A 23,569-nucleotide genomic window follows, 5' to 3' on the forward strand; every position below is an offset into this window, starting at 1 on the left:
GTAACCTTTTTTTTAGTTTTGGTCAGGTTTTGCTATACTAAATGAACAAATTAATGTTTTTCAAAACTTTTATTACATCGTCCATTACGATAAGCTTAAAATTTTATATATTAAAAAAAATATAATATTTTAATTTTTGATCAATTATATATAATTAGAAAATGAAATTTCCAACCAGAAAATAATTTGAATAAACTGCGTGATGCGATTTTTTATAAAATTTTACGCTGCTTCTTATGGAAATTATCTTCTAAATTCCCAATTAAGTTGACATTGATTCAATCGATAGGAAGTCACACTCCAAGCTTATTTTTGCAGAGCAGAGACTTCATTATCCAAATTATATTTTTATAGCATGGTGGTACAATTAACAGTATTTTATTTATTCTTGATTTTTCTCTAAATTCATTCAATTGCTATTATTAACTGTTCAATTTTGATGCCATGGTTAAAATAATTATATCAAGTTTTGTCTCTTTTCTAAATACTTCAATTCCAAAAACTCCTAATTCAAATTCATCGTCCGCTATCAATGCGCTAAATTTTCTCAGAACGATGGCGTCTACTTAATTAAAAGTTTAAAGTCAAATATTTGCATTCACTTTGGTGGTGCAAAAAATTCGCGAGAAAATGGAATTCAGCGCGTCGCGAGATTCGCACGCACGACCGAGAAAATTTTAATTAAACTGCGCGGCAAATGATTTTAATTTGGCGTCGTCGAGCACAAAATACACACAAGCAGCGCGATATTCATTTGGGTGGAAAAAGCGAGGGAGTGCTGGAAAGGGGCTTGTTCGTAAGTAAGCAGCGAGGCAATACCATTACGTTTGCCATACGGAGGTTCCCATCATTTTCCACCAAGATATTTATCTAACGTTTTCCCTGAGCGGCAATTTTTTCGTTTGAATTATACAAAGTGTTAATGCGCTCGGCGGCGGGGGTGGAATGCAAAACTCCAGTCTAGTTTCACAATATTGTTATTCTCACTTTAAAATGGGATCAAACAATGAATTATACATACAGTAGTAGAATACATAAAATCTTGTAAAGATTTTGAAACAATAATCGGCATTTATTTTGTTGTCTCTTGCGATCAATATATTCATGCAGATGATCTCTAACTAATTACAAAAATTTAGTAGAACAAAAATATCTTCAATTTCTAGAAGTACAGAGGTCGCCTAAAACGAGAAAATGTTGAATTTTGCTTTTTTGGCAAGCAAACCAGAGCTCTTCTTGTTTTCTTTTTCATTTGTGATTGAAACCGAGAACCGGGGCGGCCGTAATAAAATTTACATATCTTTGCAGCCGAATTCGCTCATGTTTTGTCATAGAAAGAAGCTGCTTGTATCCTTACTCCAACAGAATAATGTGAAACAAGCCACGCTTTTTTCATGGTTGATTATTTCCAACGAGGAATCTAACTAACCATAAGTAAGATTTCAATAAAAACAACTTTTGTTGAAGAGTTACTTTTACAACATGCTATTTAGAAGAGGAAAAATTGTGATTATCTTGAAAAATGTTGCCACCATAATATTATCCAAGATATTTAATCTCCTTCATTATCTAACAATAATGAAGTTGCCTCTCCAATCAAACTCATCATAAACCTGAATAAAACATTACCCAACAAAGCCACTTCAATCGCCCTGTTAAGAAGCTTAGCCTGCACCGCATCCGTGGGATTTGCACACGTTTACCATTGCTAACCCTTTGCTCTATGTTAGTCTTGTTTCCAAAGTCCTCTTCTCTCGCACGTCGAATGGAGTACTGGAGAAGGTTGAATTTGCCTCTAGCCAGTTGCAGTGTTAAGACCACATGTAGATCCTAAATAAACCGCAGATTAATTAAACTTCTAACTTATTAAGTAAAATTTTTCCACATGAAATATTTTTTGTAATAATTATTTTATTATGGAGTGAAAAATGAGCTTTATCCTTGATGGAAAATGTTTCTACTTATTTGTGAACTTTTCATGTTGATCAAAGGTGAGTTTTTGTGCATAATTTTGTAAACATCGAGTTCAAAGTGTCTTCAGAGTGTAGCAATTGAGAGAAGCCACACGACGACATTCTACTTGGAATACCAGGTTGATGAATTGTGAATAACCGTAGCGCGTCTTTGGCAAGGTGATATTTTTGAGCTGCGGCTGAGATGGGGTGCCGACAATCAGACGATAGACCAGGAAAGTGGCTGGGGCGGAATTTCCCCAGAGATGCTAACACAAAATTGATTAAAATATTAAACAATTTTCTGGATAAAGCAGCTTTGTTCCAGTTTCATCAATCTTGAAAGCTAGGGAAGAAGGGAAGAACTCCTTGTCATATATTAATAATTTGATTGTGTGGCTAGTGTGCAGTGTATGTTCATTGACATTTTTTATTTATTTAATTTTTATAGCAATTTAAAATTTTTTGAAGTATGAACTAATATGCTTCAAAATTTGAAATTGATTAAATTTAAGATAAGAATTACATTGACAATGAAAACTACCTGCCTTTCAAAAATTAAATTAAGGCATCCTTTTCAATAAAAAATATATTTCAGTTCAATTTCTAATAAAAATTGTTTTTCTTTTTAATAATATTTTGATGTTTAATTTTCAATCGTAACCTCAATACTGATGTTATTCTATTACCAAATCAGATTGCGTTTTAAACATATTTCTTAAAATTATAGTTACTTTATTAATTTATTTATAAACGTTCTTTTTTTCACGAATTAAAACCTGATACTCAGAACGTGCCATTAATAATAATAAGCTTAATTAATTTATGTTAAATTCGCATTACACTAGATGTTAGAGTTTCAAAGATAATTTGAGCAATCATGAAAATTTATGAGTCACCAAAGGGGTCGAGTTGAGCTAAAACCGAGCTGAAATTATTATTCCTGCAAGTGCGCCGCTGAATCGAGCGTTTCGCCCGTGGCGTCGCGTTGTTTCGCGTGAGAGTAATGTGCTCCACTGAGTGTAAGATTATGGCGATGCATCACTCTAATTACACTCTTCCTGCAATAATTATCACCGTCTTTTAATTAAATTACGAGACACGAGCGTTAAATTAAATTAAGATCTTGATATTTAAATTTTCCAGCTCTGAGAAAAACACAAAAAAACTCGCTCTTGAGTATAATTTTAATTGAGAGCGGAAAAGGCCGCCTGCTCTTTTTTAATTACTTAAGCCACATGCTCGAAATTGTTAAACGACGCCGGCAAAAGAGAGTGAGAGACGGTCGTCGACATAAATAATACATACAATGTGATAGTCTGGAACATAATCCTGCGGTGCCGCGGGCGGTTGCTGGAAATTGCGCCTTGTGGAAAAAAGTGGCCGTAGGCATTAGCAGAGATTGAATCACTGCTGCGCGACAACACCACACACAACATATAATGGGCTACGCAGAGCTGTCAGGAAACATGAAGCCATTTTTTCCACTTATGCCTCCCTGAGCAAGGATCATCTCAGCTTGATGAATGGCCCAAGCGCTTGCTAATTAAATTACAGCTCTGGAACGCAGCTACCGGTTGACCTAGTTTGTATTCCTACACAAAAAGAGCAAGGAGTTCAAGGAAAATTTCAAATTGTTTGTTTAAATAAAGTAATAAATAATAAATAAAGATACAATACAATGTAAGGCAAAAATGGTTTTTGTGAATATTTCAAGAGTTTTATAAGTAGCTTCAGAATTAAATATGACAATTTGGAAGACAATTTTAATTTGGTGGAGATCAAAAGTTGCACAATTAGACACGCTTTTGAATGACGTTTAGAAAAAAATTACAAAACTTTATGGCAAATTTCTATATTTTTTTCTTTCTTTTTTATTTGCCTAATTTACAAAATAAAAATTAGTAAGAATGGGTTCGAAAGGTAAATTTTTCTAAATATGTGGAGAAAATCAGAGAAAATGAGGGTAACGTGATTAAAATTTTTATCTCAAATAATTGACTTACAATATTAACAGTATATTAATATTCAAATCATTTACACAGCTCTCCGTCATGCATATTCCCTTTATAAATAATAATAAATAAATAAATTAAAAAACACTCAAGTTATTGTGATGAATTAAATTAAGAAAAAAAATCAAACGTCTTATTCTTTCAAACCATTGATCGCATGTTCATGGAAATACTTGTGTGTTTAAAACTTTGGAGTTAAAAATAAGAAATAAATATTTTGGTGGGGCCAAATTTTTTTGCCACAAAGATAAACGAAAAGTGGAATTTTATTTGAAAATTCAGGTTTAGAGAGGCATGTTAAAAAAAAACTGTTTTCTTACTGTAAAAAAAGAATATCAGAATATCTGATGAATTTTTTTTAAGAGTCTTTTTCTTCAAAGTTTCTCATTCTTTAGATTCAATTCAACTTTATTAACTTTCTTAAACTCTACGCTGTGAGTAATGAAAGAATAATTTTGATAGAAATTCATTCTCCTGGTGGAGAGGAAAGGAGCTAAAGTGATCCATTTTTAATTAAGCGCCGCGCTGAGATGGAATAAAATAACAATATCGCAATAAAGCTGCTGCTGCTGCATGGTTAATTAAAGAATTTTTGTCTGCAAGACAGCAATACGAGTTGAGTTTTATTGCCTCAACTTTGAGCACTACTTTCTTATTAGCTGAGAGACGGTGCGCGCACCAAGAGTATTTTTATATGATATCATTTGGCGGAGAGAGTCGTAAAATCATCGCTTCTTTATTATCAGACGCAGGCCTCTTTTAATATGAATATCATAGTGCGCGCGGCTGCTAGTGTTGCTCAATATATTAGACATTACGGCCAGCGAGTGGGCTCGGAGGCCGGTCTGCTGGCGAGACAAAATTTTAAGGACCTTGACTGCCCCTTATCTTGTTTGCCGCTCCGCGCGGCACAGTAATATCTCTATGGTAGGTAAGATTGAAGTTGCAGTACATACGAAAAAGTGCCTTTCAAGCAAATCAGAAAGAAAAGCTAGAAATTTATAATGTGCTCTTGAATTAAGTGCAAACTATGCATCTTAAAAAGTAATTTAATGAAATAGGAATTTTTTTTAAGCTAAACAGATAAGAAGAGATTTATCGTGGAAGAAGGTGGTGGAATTTCCATAGGTGACAATAAATCCAACTTTAACAAGAAAAACATTTACACATTTAATTAAGATATAATGAAAAAAAAATAATAAACCTGGAATTTATATTGCATTTTTTGTTATGCAAATTGCAAATAAATAAGATGTTTCTCAAATAACTGTAAAATTTAAAGGCAAAGATAAAATTTTGGAAATATTGAATTTACTTAAAATGAATTTTTTAGTTTTGAAATCACCAACCAATTACAAAATACCATTTATTTTAAACATACAAAATGTTTTATAATTTAAAAATTTAGGTTTTTTAATATTTTGATTTTCTTCTTATGATATAGGGTGATAATATTGCCTTTTTAAATTTTTTTGTCAAAAGAAAGCCGAAGCTTCTAATTTTTTTTCTTCCTGCGAAAATGACCCTTTTTAGCATTTTTCATTTGTGAAAAAGTACAGGAGTCTTTCTCACAGCGTTCTGTGATGTGAAGTGAATGCTGTGATAATAAGCAAGAAACAAAAATCAATGTTCGTCATCTGCTTTTAATGAGCTACCTCCCAACAATATGGCCCATTCCATTCTTGTCTCTCATCAAAGCGGGAGGGGGCCGCGAAGGTCGTCGCCACGCCGATTAAACACAATCTCTTTACGGCTGTCAGTGGTGCGGCGGAAACTTGCGCGTGCTGTGTTTTAAAACGTCGCTCTCCATTTCTCGTGTGCCACAGTGGGTTTCGCGAGAAAAAGCACTAAGCCCGCCGATGGAGCTAACAAGTGCTGAGGATATTAGGGCCGTATTGGCTGGCGCGCTCAAAGGCTCCAGAGATGTCAACTTAATTAGTTATCGATTGGTTTCCAACTCGCCCAACGGATTCAATGGCCTCTACTACACCGTCTTAATTGATTATTCACAGAAAAATAATGAGCAGGCGTTGACGTTGTCTTGTTTCGCCAAGGGTGTGCCTCCCAGTCGGCACCACGTCGCCTACATAAAAGGCACCAAACTTTTGCACAAGGAAAACGAATTCTTCCAAAAACTGCTGCCCTTTTTCCAGAAACACGTTACTTTTGAAGTTCCGGTGCCCAAATGTTACTTCTCGCGGTTCGACGAGGACAAATTTGTCAATAGCCTAGTAATTATGGAAGATCTGCAGGTTCAGGGTTTCATCACCAGGGACCGGTTGGAGTTCATGAACGAGAGAGAATTGTTCCTGGTGATGCCAGCGTTGGCCAAATTGCACGCCGCTTCTTTGATTGCCGAAGAGAAATCAGGCATTGACCTGAAGCAGTTCTGCCAGTTCCATGACGAGGCCCTCTGGACCCTGGACGAGGAAAATCCTGCGTACAAGTGGCTCCAATCGAGCATCGACACGATAATTGACGTGGCAAAGAGTTCGGAGAAGTTTGCTGATCGTATCGGAAAAAATGAGCATAAATTGGCGCGAGCTTTTGAGGAGGCAAGACTTTTATTTCGCCCGTCTGGCAAATATCGCAACTGCGTTTGTCACGGTGACATTTGGAACAACAACCTGATGTTCAAGTACTCGGGCTGTGAGGCGACGGACGTGCGCATTATCGACATGCAAGTGTACCGATTGGCTCCGCCGGTCACGGACGTGCTCATGTTCCTTTTCTTGAATTGCGACCGCCAAGTGCGTGCCCAAGTGATGGACCGGCTGATATCGGACTATTGGAAAGCGTTGGGGGCCTTGTTTCGAGACGCCGCTTGTCTTTTGCCGGAAGAAATGGCCGATTTGCCCACTTTCCAAAGACTTGCGGAGGAGTTTTGGCTGGTCGGACTTGTGGCGGCCGCAGGATACGTGCCCATGAACCAAATGCCCCCTGGCGCGAGGGAAAAGAACATGCCCCAAGCTGCCGAGGGCGAACATGACTTTGACGTGGTGGACGATTTCCTAAAGAGCAGAGGCGCGCCTGTTTTGCGGGGTATGGAAATGAGCAACTCTTTTAAGAATAGTATCGAAAATGTCATCGAAGAGTTGTTTAAATATATTGGTATTTAATTAAATTTAATTTTTAGTGAAAATATGGTTCTAATTGTAAAATTTAATTTATAATCAAGGGAAAAATAATTCCAAAATCAAAGTTTTTCCCTTTCCTAGATCGTTATAAATGTGCGTGTGTATTTATGTTCCAATAAATTTAGAGTTAATAGAGTTTATTTGATGATACACAGTTTGTAAAAACAATTAAACTCATTTTACCGAGATTGCATGTAAAAATAATTTAATAATGAAATTTCAAGATACAAAGTTAGTATTACGCATACTTACAATATATTTTTTAAGTAAAAAACCATACTAAAAAAATTATATATTTTTAAATTAAATTCAAATATAAAATCATTATTTGGAAAGCTATTGATTTTTTTTTTTTATAAATGAAGTGTGTCGTGATATGACGATTTTTCTGATGACGTGGCTTTTTTTAAGGAAAGAGTATTAGAGGATATTTGATTTTATGGGGGAAGGGCATTATTTTTTTTAGTAAGTCTTAAATTAATGAAAATATCCAATTTCATTTTTCACTAAAATAAGTGATTTAAAAATCTCTGATACGGCAATTCAGGCCTTCTTTTGATCTTAGAGGCATGCCAACAAATTTATAATATGTATATGCTCCATCCATTTCTGCGAAATGTATTCAGCTTAGCTTGTAGAAATTTTTGTCCATAGACTATTTGTAAATAATTTGCTCTAATTAATTGATTAATCAATATTAAATTTCCTTTCATGAATTAATTTTCACGTTAAAACGAGACTTGAAAGTCAACATGTTGAAATTATAAATTAAAAATTTTAAGACTTCACCTCAAAACACCACCAGTTTTTTCACACTTGGCAAAAAAACACGACACAAGAGGTGTGCAAATTCAAAAAGCCGTCAGCACTGCAAAAAGTAGAGCAGTCAGCAGCTTTATTACAACATGCGTGGTCCAAATTAAGAGGGTTTCTTTGAGAACTCGGCTGGCTAGATCATTATGAGCAGCAAGTCACGTCAAAGTGTCGCACGCGGAAAATGAAAATCGAGCAGCAGCAGCAGCAAAAGTGGGCGAAGAGTGCTTTGATGTTTTGCACGCGTTTCTCTTCTGTTAAACATGTACCCATTATGTCTGAGCGGATTTTTATCATATTTCGCAGCGCACCAGAGAGAGGAAACCCTTTGCCTGCTGCATCAATAATGGCAAAATGTACAAGGCCAGTTGGTGCTCGCTGCACACAGGTAGAATAGCAATGAGCACAATTGGCACGTTTTGTTCCTCCAGGAGAGGAATGCAAATTTATTAATAATACATTTATCTCCCATTGAAATAAGGAGTGCTTCCAAGAAAGCTCTTTCTGCAATCTTTAGAATTATATGATGTAACTCTAGCGATAAATATGATTTCTTTCCCTATCATCGCTTATTTCTCCAATTCCAATGGCAAGTACACATGTTATTTGGCATAATATATCATGTAATAAATATAGGATATAAAAACGTTACCAGCGTGGTTTAAATTTAATTTCTCACTCACTTATTCATATATATGGTAGACATTTTTAAAAATGGTTTCATTTAAAATTCCTAAACGCACTTATTAAAATTAGATTTATAAGAAAATTACAAAATAATTTTTTAATAATTAAACAAATGTACTTTATATAAAATACATAAAATAATAATATTTATTAACTATTCAACTGGGATCATGATTGATAAGAAATAGTTTATTTAATTATTTATTAATTTTTTTAATAAAAAGAGCTCAATGAAACTTTCCCCAAAATCATTCTTCTATTTTTCGAAGCTCATCAGTACACGTGATTTTGTTTACAGTTGTTAATTTGTAAAATAATTTTATTTCGGAACTAATCTAATATATTTATCTCATCAAATAGGGCTGCAGCTAGAAAAAAGGTTAAAAATTTTATAATCTAGTAAAAGCAACTTTCTCAAAAATATTTTTTATGATTCTTCAATTGAAAGCCAACTTTCTTCAACTTAATTATAATTAAAATTTAAACTCTGTTAGCGTATGAATCCAGCTAATTTCGTTCATACTTCACATTACTTTTGGCACTTTATTGCTAGTAGAATACAGAAATTTAACGCGTGTTTCACAAATTGGATGTAATCTTTGGTCGTATTTATTTTTTAATTTTTCTGATTTTCAAGGTCAAAGCTGTACCGATACTTAAATTTAGTTCATAATGAGAAGACTAGCTCTTTAATAAACAATTATTCCAAACTTCAGGGGAACATGAAGTTTGGAAACTGGATACCAGACTGTAAAAAATATTCTCTTTTCAAAATTAAAGTTTAGAATTTTCCCTGGCAAACACTTTCGGCAGCCGATCATGAAAAATAACATCTTGAAGCGAAAAAAAAATTGGAAATTTCAGGTCGTTCGCGATGGAGTAAACAATTGCTTCGGCACTGCACACGGGGGACGTTTTTCGCGCGGGCAAATATTTTCACATATCAAACGACGTTGATGTATGGAGGGAAGGAAGCTTGCATGCAAACAAAATTGAATACGGCGGCGGCGGCGGCCTAGCTGAGCGATAAGGCGATTTGCCTCGGCAGCGTCGCAGCACTTTCTCGGCGCCGACCAGGCACATTATGCCTGAATAATTAAAGGGTGTCTCGGTTATTGTTTGTACCGGTGGCATAAATAATTCATCAAAAGGCGGCGGTTGGCTGGCGAACGCCAAAAACAGCCCTTTTCACCCGGCAATGAATCTAATTGCGCTACCGCGTTTCAATTTGCGCACGTCTCGAATACGCGCGCCTTTGATTGCAAAGTTCCGCTGCTGTCGTTGCAACTTTGATTAAGATTAAATACGTGTGCATGCTGTTGATGTGCTGTTGATATGTTCATTTAGGCCATGTACCATGTTTCTCCACTTTAATATAAATCAAGAGTCTTATTCTTAGTTACACTGAAGAAGAGCCTTTATTTCTTGCGCGAGAGCCAATTTTGGTTTTGAAAATTTTTAAAATACCGCATCTTCTTTAGGGAATCGATGGAAATTTAAGTTTAAATAATGCTGCGTTATTGTTACAAAAAAGGTAATTTGAATAATATAAAATAATATTTTTCTAAGTAGTCTCAATAAAAAAATTCATTATATAAAAAAATTCATTTACTATTTTATCTTTTAACAATGGAAATATAAAATTAATGCAAATTTACACTTTCAATTAATTCACTTTTTTACAATGCTTTCCCATTCTAGTTGCAAAAAAAAATTGCTTCCCTAACCTCATTTGCATACAACTTACAAAGTAGCAAGCGATGCATATATTTTCCTCAATAATTTAATAGAAAACGTTTTCCTCTGCTCTATTCACCTCAAGTACCTCGTGTGAATGCAGCAAATCCGTTTCACCCAGAACTCCAGTCACCACCGGAGGAACGTGGATCACACCCGTTCGCAGCACATTGGCAGCGAGAGCAGAGGTTGAGCAGTAATATCGGCAAAGAGAGAAATGACTGCATGCACATAGAAGGGGTTGCGAATGACGCGGCGGTTCCACTTTTGATCTCATTTCATCCGTCTGTCAGGCGCAGCATCCCGCCGCAGAATGTAAGCCAAAATGCTTTGTAAGCTTTCCATTTAATTACTTGTGCGAGAGCATATTATTGTATATAACGCCGAGAGGAGAGATTGCGTCTCTATCTCATTTTCGCCAGTTATCTCATTCACACATGGCCATCTAATCTTATTATTTCTTGGAGCATGAATTTCATTTTCAGCTTGCAAAATGTTTGTTTTTGCCACGTCAACCCGAATCAGCTCCGGCTGCGGTCGAGCCAACTCGCTCTGCTCCCAAAAGAAAGTGAGGGGGTCCCACATTTTCTCAGAAAGTGCATTGTCAGAACAATGGAAGACTAATGAATGTTTTATGAGAAAATTAATTGGCAGAAATGTCACATAATGTCAACCCTATACCCTCAGCCCTCAACATGCGAGAAATTGCCATGTGACGCTGTAAATTATCCCCGTTTACTATTTTTTTTTTCACTTCAAAAACCAACCCAAACTTTAGTCTCCAATATTTTGGTTACATGTTTTTATGAACACTGGCTTTGTTCAGAAAGTTAATTTTTTACACGTTAATATTTGATTAAAATACACCTCATTTGAGCATCTTAAAATTAGGTACACTCATATTTATAATTAACAATTAATTTCCTGACATTTAATTCTCGTCACAAACTTTTCATGATATTTTAGTTTTGCAGTTTCCTGACAAAATGTGGTGACCCGAAAGTGAGAGACGAGCAGTCTCGTTGCTTTTTTGCCCCTCCACAGTGGGTGACTGATATGAAAATTTTTTCTCAAGACTACATGCAAACTTGACAGCCAGTTGTTTTGTGACGGAAAAAACAAGCGTTGAGATTTCGCACAAACTTTTTTATTTTCCCCTCCCCCCGTCGAATCAACAAATTGATTCTGGCAAAAAGTAGCCTTTCGAGCCATCGCTTTATTTTTTTAAAATACACAGCAATCTCCGCACTGCTGGTAATTATAATCAAGTATCAATGGCAAAAAACACGTTGACCGGCAGCTGCGTGCATAACTAGCTTCTGTATCGCTGTGGCTGCCGACCCAGGATATTGATTTCGCTCAGCAGCTGGAAAATGGAAATTCGAGTCGCAACCGTATGTCCGTCCGAACTGCAAAACTTTGCGGCGGACTTAAAACATTCAGCACCGAGCTCATTAAAGGGCGAATCGCCTTGATAAGTCCGCACTATGCAACTTGCACGATTCAAGTGTTGCGCAGGTTGCGGCCACTGCAAACTCGCACAGACATTGAGAGTAAAACTGGGTGCGAACGGGAACAGCATGTTTTCACGACGAAGCACTGCGGGATTAACGTCCGCGGCAAATCTATTCCACTCGTGGAGAATTTGCTAACAATGCTTGGAAAAAGTATTGGAGAAAAATCACTGTTACTCTGTTTTCTCTATTCCGCTCTTATAGCTCTCGCTTGAATTATTTATTTCCTTTATTGCAAACATCTAGAAATCAAAAATTTTAAATCAAATTAATAACTAAGAAAAGAAAAAACGGTATCAATTCTTCTTTGCGTGAACATAAACGCCATAACATGTTTTTAATTCAGAAATTTCAAGATTTAAAAGTCGTCATTAATTAAGCCATGTATATTAAATTATTTAAATTACTTTTGCAAAATTTATATCATCGAAAATATTAATCACAAAATGTAGCGCAAATTTTGAAGGCTTTATCTAACGCCTAATTGATGATATTGATATTTGGTACATTTTGGCTTGAAAGAAATACTTCACACTTATTTGAAAATTTAAAATGTAGATTTTTGTTAGCTGATTTTCTTTTGATGTAGGCCATTTGCTCTGATTTACAAAATTTTTACTTTTGTTTGTAAAATTCTCCCCTTATTTGACAATATATTGGTTTTATTTAACATTTTTTAGGCTTCCATTTATTTATTCGTCTCTGGTTATGACTTCGAATAACTACCTGTCCTCTCGAGACAAGTGCGGCGTAATTTAAGTAATGTAAACAACGCGAACAAGAAGACGCTGCTGGAGACAAAATCAAGTCGAGAGACATTGCCTCCCACTCAGAGTGTCCTCATTGACCACTTGTTGTGGGCTATCTGCTCCCTGCGGAGCGCCTTCTTCGGACTACGTACTCTTTAATGCCGCCTTTGCTCGTCTTTTTTGCTCTCTCTGTGTTGGAGAGGCTGATTGTAAAGAGTGGCCGCGTTTTTCCCTCTCTTGTTGCCAGTCTCTCGATTTGATTCAGAGAGCTGAAAGAGCACCTGCACAATGAATCCGCCGCACGTTTCATTCTTTGCTCACCGTTGAAGGGTTAAAAACGTGTGTGGGTGAATATTTTTGGCATAGAGGGATATTTTCGTATCTGCTGCACACGAGAGCCATAGAATTGATTGTGTGGATTTGAATTGGCTCGGCTGACAGACAGACTTTGGTGGTTTCGAATCAATCAAATATTGCAAAGTCGTGCTTTTCCAGCAGATTAAGCACACAAAAAGGGTTGATATGGGCAAGTAAGGTTTTATGATAATATTCTTATATTCTGTAGCACGAAGATTGGAATTTTTAATGGTTTTGCAAGTTTCAAATATAAACAACACACAACGACACAACGTTTTTCCTATCACACCAAAGTTATAAAAAATATTTTTCAAATTTAATTAATTTTTTGTCAGTTGTAATTCAAACGAGCTGTGCTTTGATGTTTTGAAATTATTTAAATACAAAATCAAAACTTATAAATATTATTTATTTTTTATTGGGATTCAGCCAATTTTTTAATTTTTTTAATTTTTTAATATTTGAAAGAGGTAAACTGTGAGATCAATAATTATTAGTTCTTCTCAATATAATAAAATTTTCTATTAATATTATATTTCTCGTTTTGCCTGTTTTTCACCCCTAATGCTCTAATATGTATAATTTCAACAAATAGAAGTGGAGAAACTGTTTTTTTTTTCATTAGTTAATATTACAGAATTTTGTGTAATTTCGATAATATAGAAAAGATCATATGTATATTTGCGCACTTATGGAAAAATCTGGAATACTCTACTTCTTAAGAACCTATCTCATCCGTTTCCCATAAAATACACGATTTCCAGACCTGCGGACTCATAAAAATTTCACGGTTGCACAGGCTGTGGGGTAGGTGTCAGCGAGAGAAGCGGCGGTGGCAATGCTCTTAACCCTTTTTACACGTAGCAAGAAAGGCGCCGAGCGAGAGAGAGTTGAAGAGAGGCTCTTTCATTCAGAGGCGCGCGACGCATACAGATTTTCCAATCCGTGCTCGGCAGCGCTGAACAAATGAATGGTTTGCTTTGGTCATTAGCAGGAAGAGCGTCCGCACAGAGCTGAGAATAAAACGAAAACGAAAAAAAAACTGTCGGGCAGATTCGCTTTTGATTTTAATTACCGAGGTACACACGAGAGCGTTAATTCTCGCGACTCAAACAAAAAAGACAAAAATTAAAACGCACGCGCGTTTAATTAAAAAATTCCACAAACGTATGCTTTTTGTTGTCGCATTCCTTTCTTGCGAAATGCCAAGAGGAATTTCGCGGATTTGGTTAATCCCGACGAGATTAGGTTTGGCATGCAGATTGGTCAGTAATATCATTAGCTGTAATTCAGATTCGATTGGTGCAGAATAATGATGCTCTGGCGGCGCATGACAGCTGTCCTTCTCAGCCCCGCGGACCGAATTTATGCTGATGGGGCAACGCGCTAATGAAGTTGTTAAATTCGAGAGCGGGCGTGATACTCTCATTATTGTAATTATTCTGCGCGCGGGCACACATGCGTGCCGCGCAATATTTCATTTGGTTGAGTAATTGCCGAATATTAGGGGTCGACCGCACATTCACTCTCACGCAGTCGTTGTTGTTTGCGACCAGAATGAACTTTGCCACGTCACAGATAAACTGCACCCATAGCTAAATTTTATTTTAATTTCAAATATTTTCAAGTTTGACTTTTGGAATCACCAAAATATTAAAAAATAATAGCTAAATCCGTCATGAGTTACACTCTGATTTATATAACACGTTTGTACTTTGGCTTTTAGCTAAATATTTTTTTTTTGTAATTTTAAATTAATTAATTTTATATTTGAAAAATATATAATATAAAATAAATAAATACACACTTTATTTATATGGTTAAAACATAAGTTTGGGGTTTGATATTTCGGGTCTACGTTTTTAAAAAGACTATAAATTAATTTATTGTGTTACTAATAAAAGCAAAAAAAGTACTTGCACACAAATGGTTTTTTTGTCCGTCCATTTCAACAAAGACTAAGAACACATTTTTAATGTTGTACTGTAAAATATTTTCTGTTTACCTTTTTGAATTAATTTTCATCAATTGCTCTGACACAATAAGACCAAAGAAAAGTGTATAATTGACGCGAATAAAAAACAGTATAATAATGGAAAAAGTAAAAGGTAGCAAATTAAAAAAAAAACTTTAATAATATAGGAAGCAAATATTTAACGATTGAAGTAAAAACTGAAACTCTGATTCTTGATTAAATTTTCGTTTCAATTTAATTTCCCGATCTTTCATCAATTAGTTGGATGTAAATTAAATTATTATTGTTTTTTATTCTACTCAAGTCATACATGAAAAAAATTGAATTGGGAAAAATGAGCAGAAAGGGTATCACAACTAGCAGAGGTTTGCTAAAACGCCCGACATCAAAAAGAAATCGGCCACCGCGTGATAAAATGCAATTCCAAAATTTATTGTTTGATAGTTAGGACAGTAAAATCTTAATTTTTGGCCAAAACACTCCATCGTGTTGCCAAGGATTTGCCACATTCATCATTTTATTTGCCTGAGAAAAAACCGCACCATCCAAGCTTTCATGTGTATTCGCCCCCCAAACAATATTACAAAAATCATCGTACTCATAATAGCATTTGGGCGGTAAATTTACCAATCCTGACTAAACAAAACAACAGTCGCCTCTGCGCCGATATTCCAGCAGAGCCGGTCAACTCGAGCGATCCTTTTTCTTCCGAGGATATGTGACATGTAATTTTATTTCTCATCTGGCAGAGAGTATAATTTTATTTTCCAACCCCGTTGTGCAGCGCCGAGAGTGATCAGCAGCAAAAGCAGACGTATTTTATTTTTATATATATTTTATAGAGTTGGTCATAAAGAGAGAGCCAGAGCGGCGGTGCAATGGATCGCATTTTGTATTGTGCTGGAATTGAAAATGATAAAGCAATGGCCGGAACCTCTTAAGGTCCGAACAGGAGGAAAAGCACACAAACGGAAGGTCTAAGTGGTTGGATTGCATCTTGTTTAAGAGCAAACTTTTCCCTGGACTCCCGCACCGGAAAAAGGGAGCGGCGAAAAGTTGTTGGCTTGTTTTTCAGTGGAATTTACTTTAGACAGCGTGTATAGGGCCCTGTTGGTTGAAATGCAGAGAGAATCCTAGCTTGCTTTGAATAAACACGGCCAGGTCTTCACCACTTGAAAGGAGTGGAAAAAACTGTGCCGCTAGCTGAACCAACCCAAAATTAAGTTGGGTGTGAACAAAAATTTGCATACAGATTGCAAAAACGTTTCTATGTGAAGGCTAATTCTTAATAAGAAATCTAAAATTTTCCCTATGCTTATACTTTTTTAAGGTGGTTCTATTTCAGTTCCACAGATCAACAACAACAAATTCATATACGCAACAATTCAGTCTAACACATGGCTATCCGCCACAGTCCGCTCCGCTAGCTTGCAATACGGTGATATCTGCCCTCGAAATAAAGATGGAAGACCAAGCTGTGATGGAGCAAATTAAGCCCGTGTGTGGCCAAACGTTTCCCAAAATTCTTTTGCAATACACTTAATATTAATATATTGTAAAAATTAAAAATCGAAGCCTCGCTCAACGAAAATAATTTTAGTAAAACAAATAATAAAAATATTTTAAATCAGAGCGGGGAGTATTTTGAATTAAAAGCCAACTTCAAATTTTCCTAATAATTAAAGAAAAATACGTTTGAAGAGATGAAGAATCGATATAATAATGAAGTTTGAATTACGACGAGGAAACTACAAAATTTTTGAAATTTTGTTCATATTAATTTATCCTGGATAGTGTGCGATGCTGAAGTGTGTATTTATGTTATTTTTCTATGTACTGCTTTTTTAGAGGAAAATGAAACACAATAAGTCTGGATTATTGTGGAAAATTCAATAATTTAGTTGAAGTTGAGATGTTTACTAAAAAATTGAAAGAAATCTATACAAATATGACAATGGCAAGAAAATAAGTTTTCCTTCTAAAAAAAATTTTAAATTGTTAATATTTGAATATTTTTTTGTCAGGCCTTGACTGATAAAGTGTATTATCGGCCTGTACCCTTATGAGCTTACAGAAGGCAAAGCTGCCATCTTTTTTTTGGAGGTAATTTTATATTTAGTATATTAAAAGAATAATTTAAAAGTTACAATTCAAATAACAGATACGTTAGTGCAGCTCAAAGAGGAAAAAATGTTTTAATAGCTAGAAAATAAATGCAACTGTTTTACTTGCTATTTAAATATAATTAACATGAATTGAAATATATAATTCTGAAAAATATTCAAATATATCAGGTAAAATATTAATATTTAAACGATTTAAACAATACAAAAGACTTCAGTTTTTACTGATCAAAAATTTTCACCGCGTAAGAAAATAGTAGATGGTTGCTTATGGTGAAAATATAACAATATTTTTGAATAATTTTACATGATATATTAAATATTTATGCTTTACAGGAAAATATATTCAATTGTTTCTCTGACAAGACCAAAAAATGTACTGATATTGTCAAAACAGTTATTTTCTCGGTATCTTTTCCCCCATTATCTATAGCGCATAAAAAGTCAAGTCAACTATTAGTTATGAGAAAAAAAATGCCAGCCATTATATAAAATAAAAACCATTAAAATTATGATATCGCGAGAAACCAGCAGCATAGAAATTGTTTTTTTTTTGCTTCTGGTTTTCGCGCCGCCGACAGCAGTGGGAGAAATACTGGGGGTCTCTGATACCAGATGGCAGGATCGTCCGTTCACAAAACTCGTTTTCCCTCCAAGCCCGCGGGGCACGTCGTTATTTAAAATGCACAACAACCGAGGGGTCTAAACGTTGACACCGCCATTGAAAATTTTAAACAATCAAAGTTTTCGTCGCTTTAGGACACCAAGGCTCCTCAAATCTAGGAGCAAACGAAATTCTGGTAACTATTTTACTCAGTCTCTGTCAAAAAAAGTTTTTTCAGAGTAAAAATTATGTCTTTCAGGTGCTTTTGTTTTGACTGGTCATGCCCGGTCGTGTTGTGTGCAAAGGGCTAGTTTCCTCGTCGACCTTTAGGACCTGACGCTGACTGAATTGGATCATTAGGTCCTTCTGAACTGAAGATGAGTTTGAATCTCAACGAAACCGTCACTCGTACGCCAGCCAGACAAAGGCCTCTGAGTCTGGAATTACAGCAAGTGATTGAGGAAAAAAATTTGCTCAACACAGACGCAAGGTGCAAGGGTACGTATTGCAAATTCAAATTATGAATGTACATAACTTGTTATGAATTACGTTGGCCTTAATCTGGAAAGTTTTAAGTTTCATGAAGTTGACATGAAAATGATTGGACTTTTTGTGTTTAGTGATCAGTGCATTGAGTGAAATAAATGGACATGAAGCACTTCATTCATCTCTGAGATCAAGAGCCACACAAGAAATTCTGTCCTCTGAATTGAGCTACGTGAAGCAACTTGAAAATGTTATGAAGGTTTGTCTTTTTTTAAATTTTTGTGCCGCATAAAATGTTAATTTTTCATTTAATTATCATGAGGATTATTTTTTAGTTTTTCATGGAACCAATCAAACAACGAGAACTGATGTCTTCTGAGAATTTTGCAACAATATTTGGCCAGATCGAGACTGTCTATAGAGTTGCTGGAGCTTTAGTTGCAGAGCTGCAAGCTTGCAAAAATGACAACTTGGCTCCGGCTTTTGTGAGATTAGCACCATTCTTGAAAATGTACTCTGTGTATGCTTGTGGCTATCAAAAGGCATCGGAAACTCTCCAGGCATGCTAAATTAAGTTAAAAATTACTGTTAAATTACAACATTAGTTTTTTTAGAATCTTCGTTCTGGAAAACACGGTCTCGCCCTCCATACTTTTCTGCAAGGCCAAGAGTCAAGACCAGAGGTTGGGTGCACTCTGCAGGCTCTTCTGATTGCACCAGTGCAAAGATTGCCACGCTACAGGCTCTTACTAAAGGAAGTGGCCTCGCACACTGCAGATGATGATCAGAACTTGGAAACTCTTCAAGGTTAATTTCTATTTTTATAATTTCTAGAATCTTTACTAAAATTATTTTGCAAATTTAGAGGCCCTAAAAGGTGTGGAAGTCAGTGCTGCACATGTTGATGCTCTCTTATCCGAACAAGAGCAACTTCAACGACTATTTGATCTACAAGAGAGCCTGCTTGATAACTGGCCTCAAGTCATCAAACCAGGAAGAACATTTTTAAAGGAGGGTTCTTTCATGAAGGTACCTATCACCTCTGCTTAAAATTCTTTCTTTTATATTTGATATTAATTGATTTAGTTTGTCAATTAATTATACTATTTGCCATTTTCAGGTTGCCAAATGCGGCACAAAGGCTGTGCAGGTGCATTTGATTTTATTATCTGACATGTTTCTCTGCTGCCGAGTTCGATCTGGACAACTTGATTGTCGATATGCCTTCCCTCTCGACAGATCGAGCATCGAAAATGTTTTGGGACAGGCTGTGTTTAAGATCTCTTGTGGCACAGAGACACTCCTTCTTTTTGCTAAAAACCAGGATGATGGTGAACTGTGGACGGGGCTTATGCAGAAAACAATAAATGAGGTTTGTGATAGAAATCATTATAAAAAAACTCACAAATTTCCCCATTGAATTTAAAATTTTCAGTTGAAGGCTTGCAGACAGACGCTGAAAAAGCACACCAGCAAAAAAAGGTTGCCTAAGCGCATTGAGGACCTAGAGGAAGGTGCAGCCCCATCTTCTAACCTATTTACGCGTACCCTGCGTAAAAGAAAGCAATCCTCTCCGAGTAGCTCAACAACTTCTTTGAACAGTAAGAAGTTCCGTTCGAGCGCTCGCTACCTTTCACGCTTAACACCAAGTCCTCCCAAGGACAGTCTGTACCCATTGAGAAAGCAACAAGCTCTCAAGGCTCACAAAACCCTCAATTCCTCTCCCTCTTGCTTCTCTTCGAAAAAGAAGAATGCTTTTGATTGGTCAAAGGTGGGTTCATTAGAAAAGCTTTTTGAGCTGTTTCACTTATAGTCATTTAAGGTGGAGTCAAAAGAAGAGGCCAAGTGCCTTTTCTCTGAGAAAACTGACAAATCTACTGAAGAGAAAGAGGCTGAAGAGTTGATCATTGAGAAAAATCAAGCCACATGGTCAAAGCACTGTATTGACCTAGTGAGAAATGTTGCGAATTTAATCAGATCTGCTTTTAAACCGTAGTTCCTTATTGAATACTTTACAAATTTTAAGATCTTTCTGACAAGAGAATGTTCTTCCACTGCCTTTGAAAGTTAATGATAATATGTATCTTATCTTGATGGAGAAAATAAATAAAATTAAGACAAAAATATTATTCTACAGCTTTTATTATCGTAAAATATCATTAATTTACAATTTATCCATAAATATACAAAGCTTGTTTCAAATAGTTTTTTTAATAAATATTTAAGGAACAAAAGTCTTCATTTTACAAACATTAATATTCTATATCTCGCCGATCTTTCCTCCAACAAAAGAATTTGCAGATTCGTCAAATTGCGTGTTCTCTTTCTCATCAAAAGGATCCTCGCAGCTGATATCATCGGATTTCTCGCATTTGATTGACCGATTGTTGATAGCATTACTGTCACCACTGAAAATGAAATTACTTATCCATCCCAATTGATAACTATTCAAATTACTCAAAATCGTAGACAAGAAGGTAGCAGTTTTCTTCACCACCCTGCAGCACTTCAATAGTGGTTTTGTCTTCTACACAAATGTCATTGTAGTTGTACCATTTGGATTTTTCACTCCGGAACACATCACACTTGTAGTGTCCTGCAATTGAAGTGTTCGAGTATAAAAAATAAAATCACTTAAAAGTTCCTAACCTGAATGAGGAGTGTCGCCATAGTGACTGACAACTGCTTTCAGCTTGTAGACTACATTAGAGCAAGGCTTCCGCTAATAATTCCACAGTAAGAAATAATTCATGGGAATAAAATTATTATATATACTTTGAATGGATCAGACTCTGCTAAACTCTCAGCCATAGCTCTCTTTATCTCCTCTTCTTCATCCAAAGGCTGTTGCTCTCTCAAGCTTGCACTCAGGGCCTCTTTCAGAGCAGAGTCTTCGTTGTCAGTTTCAGGAGTGTCAGGGTTCTCTATTTCGATCATCTCCGGGTCAGTTTGAACAGCAACACTTTCAAATTCTTGCAGGCTGCTTTTTTTGCAAACAAATGATTGTATAGGTGCTGAGCAATCCGCAGATATGTAATTTTCCAGATTGAGGTACGGACTGATTGTCACTGGCGTTTCCAATTTTTGTCCTTGGTTGTTGTATCTCATCAAAATGACCAGAAGAGTTCTAAGTTTCCAAAATTCAGATGGTAAACATTTTTAATTTGCAAATTGAAATTGCTCACCTTGGAAGGCTGGTTAACTTTTTTAAAGTTCTCACAGAGTTGTTTTCCCTGCAGCTACAACATTCATCCCACGGTCCATTCAATGTGGATTCAACCAAATCCTGAACAGACATCTTGTTTGTATGTGATGCATTAACGTGGTCCTGTGTCAAAGACACTCTGAATAAATTGTTGCACTGTTTGCTGGACACTTCATTCTGGCATCTTGAAGGACACAAAAATTAAAACAAATTCTACAAAAATTTTATACTGGTGCAAACTTACTTGCTGCATACCCTTCTCTCAACTTCTTTCAAGGTAAAATTCTTCTCCACAAGGGTTGGACTAGGATTTGCATACTCAAGCTCCTTGCGCTTCTGCAGAATTTGGGAGTCAATTTTTTCTAGATAAAAAGTCATGAACTCGTCCAGGTCCTGCTGCTCAAAATTGTTTTGAAATGACTTGTTCACTTCATAGGCAAATCGAGAGTGCAGCTCCTTCAAGCACAGGTATACGAGGTCTACGTTGCCAGCATCTCGTGCTCTGAAGAGAGACTGCAGGGGACAAAGCTGGGAGCTCATCATGGGGAGTTCTTCAAGAACGTCAGCATAGAATTGCTCAAGTCCAGTGAGCACTTGTAGAACACTGTTCATATAACATGTAGCACCTTGGTTTCTGAAACTGAGATCAATTGTTAAATAAAAAGCTATTACAAATAATAATCTATAACGTTTTCTATCAATAATAACGCAAATATGTTGAACTTTGACGGATTTAATATTAATACCCTATCAGATGCGGTTCAGTCATGTGTTGTTTTTGATCATCTCCCTTAAACTTCTTGGCTAGAGGCATCTCCTCATCGTCACTAAAGAAGCTTTTGCTGACCTTCTGTGCTTGTGGACGTTCGAACTCTAACTGCCTCCCACATGAAGATTGATTTCTCTTGGGTGGAGAAACAACAGTCACTGAGATTGCAGGAAGATGGGCAAATGGCCTATCAGTGGAAATTTTCTCAAGAGGCTTTCCTACTGGATCGTAAAAATCTTCCCTTGTAGAAATTGTGATCTTCTTTTTGCTTTCACTTAGAGCGGATATCATTTGCTGGCCTCTGGAAGAAAAGTTTGGTTCCCTTTTCATGATAGGTGATGGATTTCCCAACACATGTCTCCCTCTGCAAGAAAAATTAATTTATAAAATTCTTTTTAACGATAATAATAATAATTTGAGCAGAGGGCATGACAAAAAATGAGCTTACACTTTGTTAGCGCTGGGAACGTTTGACTCCAAAAGAGGTTTGACCCTCGTCTGGTTTTCACTGGACCGAAAAACTGATTGCTAAAAATGTTTTACAGATTAATATATTAAAATTTTTTTCTTCAATAATAAATTACCTTGGGCATGAACTGGAACTGCCCTAATCCTGGCATTTTCAAATTTCAAGACTGTAAACAATTTAAATAAATACATTATTATGTGACTATAATACAACGAGATGCAAAACTAAAACTATATGACCAGCTCGCGCTCTCTAAAGCAAGTGTCTCTACAGCAAGAAAGTGTTTAGTTAAATTGTTATGTATTTAGATTAACTTCATCGCCCACCTGTCATTCAAACAGATGCACGTGATAAAGTATGACTAGTAACAATTTTCTTTGCTGTTAAAACCATAGCTTTTCATGATTGGTGTCGAAATAAATAAATAATATCTTTGATTTCATTTCATTTGCATGTTAAATCAAAATTTGAGCATGGCCACAAACATGTGGTTGCTATATGTATACATAACAACAACCACGTGAAAATGATCTTAGACTTATGTCACAAGTAAAATAAATTTAAAATTTACGATCAAGAAGGATCGGTTGCATTTTTACGTGCGAGTCGCAAACCTTTTTCGGTTCCTGACCCCGAATTGCCCCAAATTTGAGAGGAAGCGTCGCTAGCCGCATCCCGGAGTGCAACTCGCAGCAAATTGTTTTTACAGCAATAACCAGACCCATTTGCTTACCCGGAGGCACGCCGGCTGCTCCTGAAGACGGAATCGCCGTCGGGACAGCGGCGCACGACGTAAATCCACTCGGTTTTGCCGACAAACTTTGCGAAAAAATCTGGAAAAAGACCGCGAAACGTGCAGCGCTGAATTCTACGAAGTTCCGTCACAACGCCATAAAACATGGCCGACACCGGTCAGACCAATCAAAATCCAGTAAATTGCCATACTGCGTCGTCATTGGTTTGCAAAACGCATGAGC

At 36.1% G+C, this 23,569-nt stretch overlaps 3 protein-coding genes across 3 annotated transcripts; 2 read left to right on the plus strand and 1 right to left on the minus strand.

Moving 5' to 3' along the window:
* The first annotated feature begins 5,738 nt into the window (after positions 1-5,738).
* On the plus strand, positions 5,739-8,548 carry LOC132203661 (uncharacterized). The gene has a single exon (XM_059631620.1). It carries the CDS (start codon positions 5,827-5,829, stop codon positions 7,084-7,086), a length of 1,260 nt encoding a protein of 419 aa, XP_059487603.1. The 5' UTR covers positions 5,739-5,826; the 3' UTR covers positions 7,087-8,548.
* A 9,154-nt stretch (positions 8,549-17,702) lies between these two features.
* LOC132201840 (FYVE, RhoGEF and PH domain-containing protein 2-like) lies at positions 17,703-20,279 on the plus strand. The gene is made up of 9 exons (XM_059628352.1): positions 17,703-17,859; positions 17,923-18,161; positions 18,284-18,408; positions 18,485-18,709; positions 18,764-18,956; positions 19,015-19,178; positions 19,270-19,521; positions 19,585-19,920; positions 19,972-20,279. Exons 2-9 carry the CDS (start codon positions 18,041-18,043, stop codon positions 20,143-20,145), a joined length of 1,590 nt encoding a protein of 529 aa, XP_059484335.1. The 5' UTR covers positions 17,703-17,859; positions 17,923-18,040; the 3' UTR covers positions 20,146-20,279.
* Positions 20,280-20,284: 5 nt separating this feature from the next.
* Positions 20,285-23,531, minus strand: LOC132201818 (ubiquitin carboxyl-terminal hydrolase 37-like). Its single transcript, XM_059628318.1, has 10 exons — positions 23,326-23,531; positions 22,708-22,758; positions 22,572-22,651; positions 22,101-22,487; positions 21,599-21,994; positions 21,335-21,538; positions 20,925-21,276; positions 20,799-20,871; positions 20,607-20,745; positions 20,285-20,557 (listed from the first exon to the last, which is right to left on the minus strand). The coding sequence occupies exons 2-10, from the start codon at positions 22,741-22,743 to the stop codon at positions 20,410-20,412; spliced, it is 1,815 nt and encodes a 604-aa protein (XP_059484301.1). The 5' UTR covers positions 22,744-22,758; positions 23,326-23,531; the 3' UTR covers positions 20,285-20,409.
* Between the last annotated feature and the right edge of the window lie 38 nt (positions 23,532-23,569).

Source organism: Neocloeon triangulifer, unplaced genomic scaffold, assembly GCF_031216515.1.
Source record: "Neocloeon triangulifer isolate White Clay Creek 2 clone unplaced genomic scaffold, ASM3121651v1 ptg000001l, whole genome shotgun sequence".
NCBI classification, from domain to species: Eukaryota; Metazoa; Arthropoda; class Insecta; order Ephemeroptera; family Baetidae; genus Neocloeon; species Neocloeon triangulifer.